Source organism: Ptychodera flava, chromosome 16, assembly GCF_041260155.1.
Source record: "Ptychodera flava strain L36383 chromosome 16, AS_Pfla_20210202, whole genome shotgun sequence".
Lineage (NCBI taxonomy): Eukaryota > Metazoa > Hemichordata > Enteropneusta > Ptychoderidae > Ptychodera > Ptychodera flava.
In genome coordinates, this window is record NC_091943.1 from 16,759,017 (window position 1) to 16,765,215 (window position 6,199).

General features: G+C 42.5%; 1 protein-coding gene across 1 annotated transcript; it reads right to left on the reverse strand.

The window, feature by feature from the left end:
• Positions 1–916: 916 nt before the first annotated feature.
• Positions 917–5,989, reverse strand: LOC139114145 (uncharacterized). The gene has a single exon (XM_070675692.1). The coding sequence runs from the start codon at positions 5,787–5,789 to the stop codon at positions 2,118–2,120; it is 3,672 nt and encodes a 1,223-aa protein (XP_070531793.1). The 5' UTR covers positions 5,790–5,989; the 3' UTR covers positions 917–2,117.
• Between the last annotated feature and the right edge of the window lie 210 nt (positions 5,990–6,199).

Sequence of the window (6,199 nt, forward strand, 5' to 3'; positions counted from 1 at the left end):
ATGTCGAGTCGACTCTACAAACATCATTTGTCCCTAGTCGCCCGCCATAAACCCTTTTCGCACCTTTCAACACGAAAGACCCAGCGGAACTCTCCTTATCTTACGAAGGATATTGAAGTTGCCCACTTGTGACGAGAATCTTTATCTAGGATAGTGTTTTCAATTAACGAATCCACTAGATCTTGAGTTGGGTGATGTCAGGACTCTAGCGTTGGGTTCCTTGAAGAAACAGGATTGGCTAATAGCAACTGACAGAACTCCATCGATGCAATAACCAAAATGGCGGAAGGCAACGACATAAAATCGCAAAAAAATGATTATAGCGAACAATTGACATGTTTTCCGAGTCAAACACAAAGTCGACAACATTTGAGTGTAGACAACTCTCTAAGGGTTCTAGCAAATGAAACGGGGACGTCGATTTCGCATAGCTGATGTTACTCGTCGAGGGCGCTAGAGTTGCCTGAGAAGAAACGTTGGCAAACGACCAGGTGCATCTATGGGTAGTGGTTATTGGTTTGGCCATAGACAGTAGTCTATGGTTTGTCTCTGTCTCATCAAGGCAGTGTCATAACCGATAAAATTAACAAAGAAAACTCATGACAATTAAGATAGAAATCATTTACATGGATTCCACTTCTCAGTAAACTAAGCGATAGCGATTTCTAGGCTCTAACTCATACGACAGGGAATTTTCTGTACCGCGCTTTGTCCTACACCTTGTTCCTGCACGAGATTTTTGATGCATCAACCGTAAAAAATTGTGACGTTTCCAAATTTACACTTTATATATGGTGCACAAAGGAAGGGAATTGATATACGAGGTCGACCTTCGGTTAGTATCGCTTCCTGACCAACTGAAGCCACCGTGACGGAGTCTGCACAGTTTTGTAGATCATACTAAGCCTTACACTTGTTTTCTGTCGTATGCGTGGCTGCGTGGCCTCCGCCTTATCGTCGGCGAATGTAATCTGTCAGTGACTGATCGTTCAATATCATCAAGTTGTCGTTGGAACATCATTTTCTCGCGAAAAAGATCGTACACAGGCGATGCATCAATTACTGTACAGTAATAAGATTCCTAACTAGAAATAATTCTACGAAATTATAACGTTCTTATAAGGTTAAAATTTAATAGCAGTTTCATCGAACAAATCTAGAGTAAATTTCTGTGCCTACGGTAGCACCATGCGAAACTGGTAGGGGTTATTAACGGTTTATACAAATAATAATCGAAATCAGTCCAACCGGTGGGGTTATCCAATTACATGCTTTACGATCGAAACCATCTGAGACAGACCATATAAAAATCACTCAATTAATTGTCATAATGCAATGTTTCACCGAAAAATTAGATTAAAATTAATTTCAAAAATAATGCCAACACGTTAAAATATCCATACAATTTTTAAAAATATTTTCGTATATACTATTTACACAAATAGTTCGTAGATAATATTATATAACATCAAAACATGTCAAATGATCAGGATAATACTCAAACAACGTCTCCAATTCAAAAGTAGACAGAAAAGCCATCGGTGTAAGCATGTACATGATAGATTAGTTCATTCTAGAGTGTAACTCACATCACCGAATTCGGAGGATCATTTTTTGGTATTCTGGTCTTGGTATGGTCATTCCGGTTGCTTGCTGTTTCTCCCTATACTTTGATATGTACCCGGATTCTCCACCACTTATATCAATTCAGATTAAGGAATGGGGAAGTCGTCTTCTTTTTCTTGGGAATCACTTGTTTAGCTAGCTATCGCCAGGGAAACAGTTTCTAACATGTCTGGGATGCCTTTGTATGGGGGAAGGCGAAAACTAACAATACTGCGATCAGATCGAGAGCAGATGATATTATCGAAGGATGGCCCGGGGTTTTAAAGGCAGCCTGAAAGGAATGGCTTCAGCAATACAACAGTCTATGAATAAACGCATTCTCCACATTAATAAATATCAACAGAGCTCTTGAACTAATCGTGCAAGCTACACATGTCACACGTAGTTTCTTATTACTAATATCTTATTAAACGTCATGTGAAATTCTCATGTTCTTTTAATAATTCAATCAATTTTTGTGAACTCCCAACTGCAAAGTTGCCCTCGATGAATCAGCATTTCGTTTTCTTTTTGGTCATCGCCTTACGTAGAATTACGTCAATGTGTGTTGGAGACAATTTCTGTAAGGAAAACATTGTTTGGTCGCGACAGAAGTGTTGGTCAAGATCATCTATATAACTGTACACTGGTTGCAGGCTGAACTTGTCCTGGTGGGCAAGTGTGAGGTTGGCTTCACGGAGCAAGATTCCCATATAAACGTCCGGAAACTTGAAAATTGGTCTCCGCCGGGCTAAGTCCACCATTTTCAGTACGACGTCGAATGATACGACGAAGGGAGTTCCGGTGGTACAGTGGGGCGGATAAACATCCCCTTCCCAATCTTCGAAGGATACGAACCACGGACTTCCCTTTGACCTCACAGCAACGCTATTGGACTTTACGTGACACGTGACGTAATTTTTGTCTGGGGCTGCCGTAAGCGCATGCACAACATTTTCAATATCTAAATACACGGTTATCTCCGTGACCATGACAAATTTGACGGGCTCGTCCATTGTTGCCGTCCACTTAAGCGTCGCCGATAGCCTTTGGCTCGCTCTATTGGAACCTTCCCGCGCCTTCAGAAGCACCATGTCACCGTAAAGTTCGTTTTCTTGGAGCACGAATTTCTGCAGAGAGTCATCGCTGGAACCATCGACTACGAAGCGAACAATTACATTCTGCCCGAGGACGCGACTACTTCTGCCGTAAACTATTCTAAAATACCTGCGGTAATAATACTGTGTTGGAGTCGTCATGACAACCACGAGGAGGAAAACCTCTTCTTGAATGCTTCGAAAGACTGACTTAATCTTTACACTGGGAGAGTACCACTCTGTTTGAGTAGAATATGATTCATTCAGGTCTTGAAAGCCATTACGCGGGGAAAATGAAGATATTGTCCCTTCATTGAAAATTCCACTGCATTCTTCGTCTTTGATGTTTTTATTGAGACCCTTCCAGTATTGGAGGTAAGTAGTTGAATTAAAGCCGTGCATGGCCAATACACTCTTAGAGGAGCACAAACTTCTATAGATGCCGCTTAAATAAATGTGTATGTGGGGGTAAGGTACAACGTTCAACTGATTCATGAGCATACCGACATAGATATCTTCCCATTTGAAAGCCGGCATCTTTGTTGACTGCTCGAGAAGCTTGGGAGCTAGATCTATGGAAATGATGTAGACCATGCCAATGGTGAAGATTGGATATGGTTTGTCAGGCCAGGCTTCTGCCGGGGTGAACCACTCACTATCGATCGATCTGTATGGGAAATTGTATGCCCGAACGTCTCCCATGTAGAAATTCGTTCTCGGTGCGTGTTGAAGAACTTCTATCAAATTGCCGTAGTGCAAGAAAACATCGTCATCGACTTTGACGAGGTAGTCTGCGGAACGGCAAAATTCACTGGCCCAGAGGAAGATCGACAAAGTCTTCAAAACCAAGAATTTGTAAGAATCAATGAAGTTGACTTGTATGATGTCACCGTATGTCTGGTCTTCCTCTCTCAAAGCTGCTTGAGTTTTTGCATTTTCAGGCATTGCAACAAAAAATAACGTTCTTATCCGACCGAACGGGAGGGTTTCATTGTACATTCCCCAAATTTTTCGAATTGCCTGTCGTAGTTTCTGGTTGCCAGGTCTACTTATCAAAGCTATTAGCAGCGTTGCTTCTGATCCCAACTCAGAACGCTGTATTCCATAACAAGTTTGGACGTGGTTGATTTTAAAACTCCCAGCATTTCCTGTCTGCATTCCAATGAAACGCCCGCCCTTAATCGTGATTCCCTCATCACTTTGAGACCCCATTCGGCTTTCTGTTTCCCAGGGACAAGGCACGAACTCTCCCCATTGGTCAAGCTTGCGCCACATCGAAAATATTACAGACTCGGGTAGATTGCATACTGCTAGAGCCTCTTTTGCTTCGCAAAGTGATCTTTTTGTCCCCGAAAGATCAAATCCATTGTGTTGAATGGGTGAAACACGGAGCTGTTTAAGAAGACACCGCACGTATTCATCACTATGACGGCAGACACCGTAAAGTTCAACAGACGCAGAATAAAGCCCGTTGGCTACATCTTTGGATATTACAAAAATGATGGCGACACCTTCGTCTTGAGGCACTGCTTGTGCCGCCTTACTATTCAGCGGCATATTATCAAAACTGTGACGCGCCGCCGTCAGAAACAATCCTGAATGTCTCGAACCCAGGAGCAATTGCACGAGATTATGCAAATTAATGAAAACGTCATCGTGTACTTTCATTACATACCTTGCAGGTGGCATCAACAACACTGCCAACTTAAGCATTATTGAAATTTTTAGTGAGGATTTGCTGTTGTCATCCGTGTTAAGAACGACGACATCTTGAAATAGTTCCAGCTCAAATTTAACGTTATTCTCTACCTCAGCGGTTGGTGGCGCTCCCACGAGAAACAATCGAACCACTTTCTTTCCCATAACAGTCATGTACATTCCGCCGGTTTTCCGAATAACGGAACGACGATTCGCATTCCTGCTTTTGGACAGGAACAGCACAAGAAGAAAGATGTCTTCGTCATCAATGCTACTTCGCAAATGTGAGAGAGTCTCCATCACTGAAACATTGTGTGGTGTTAATGTGTCTGTCATGGGTGATAGTTTGGAAAAACGCCTACTTTGCTCGACTGTAACGTTGCAAGTATTACGTTTCTCCTCTTTCATATCGTCCCAAAGGTGATACATAGATGCTGGACTGACTTCTGACATGAGAAACGCTGACTTAAATTCACAGAGGCTTCTGTTGCTCTTGTAAACTTGGAATGTTTCGAGGTTGCTCACTGGCAGGTTCAATTTCCGTAAGTAATACGACAGGGTGGCATTTGCGAGAATGGGCTGACTGAATCCTTGAGACAAAACGGCGAGACGGAGGGCAACATCGATGGAGAGTAGGCAAGCCTGTTCTTCGAACAACGCTCCGTACCTCGACCGTGCGGTAGCGTCTAGCAAGTAGTGCTCCTGTTCAATATTCCCATGAGACGAGTTTGTTGGCATCATACAGCCAAGGAAGTCTGTCTCTGGAACATGGGTAAGGTACTTCACTAGGCGGTCAGTGAAAACCAGGGTTCTGTCGTCAACTTTCAGAATGAAACGCGTATTTACACAATAATTTCTGACCCAGTGTAATATGAAGACGTCATCGCTGTATCTCCAATGGCGTGCCGCGTCTGCTTGTATAATGTCATTGTATTTCTCACTTTCCTCGTCGATTTCCTTTTGTAGTGTAAAGCTGTCAGTCGGCCTTAGAGAAAACAAGCAAACAACAGTACTACCGACAGCATCGGAGACGAGACCCCTGGCCCAGGTTTCTCTCACGGCAATCCGCCTGGCGCCCTCTTCCGGCGATGACGAAATAATAATCAATAATGTCACCGTTGGGTCGCTGAAGCATTTTAACTTCTGATTTATGCGATATGTAATGAAAGCGCCATTTTCTTTCCACCGAGAAATTTTGCTGTGAGCATCGAGGAGATGAGGTGGCCGCACCTTTTCAACATCAGCGACAGCTCGTGTCTTGCCAATACGGTCAAAGGAGCCACTGGTCGTTGAATTGCTCTTCAGAACCGTCGAATACAACAACAAAGCGCAGTTGATGAGCGCGTATACCAGAACGACCAAAATACAATACCTAGTCTTAATTTTCATGATGACTGTTCAGGAGTTCTTCTACTAATTTCTTCTGCTTCTTGTCCACAAATCTACTCAGTCGACCTTTTACACGTTGACATTCAGAGCACCCAAGCCACGTTTCTTTAGAGTTTTCTGATCCATTCTATCCTACACTGTCACCTGTTTTTTTTCCTGTGACAAGGTGGTGTTTGATCAACAAAACTTGCTGATATAATATTTCTGACGACGTCCGGAAAAGGAAGATAGAAAGAAAGAATGAAAAGAAAGAAAGTAGGAAAGAAAAATACAATTTGTAATATCAATGATGGTTTACAACTTGACACCATACCAAGCAGAAAAAGACCAACTCCACCAATCCGTAAACTTATCATTAAAGGTCTATCGTATGAAATTTTCAATACAATTTCTGGTAATTTTGTTTAGTT

Excerpts from the sequence above, each read along its gene's own strand:
- LOC139114145 (XM_070675692.1), bottom strand. The coding sequence starts at position 5,789 with ATGAAAATTAAGACTAGGTATTGTATTTTGGTCGTTCTGGTATACGCG.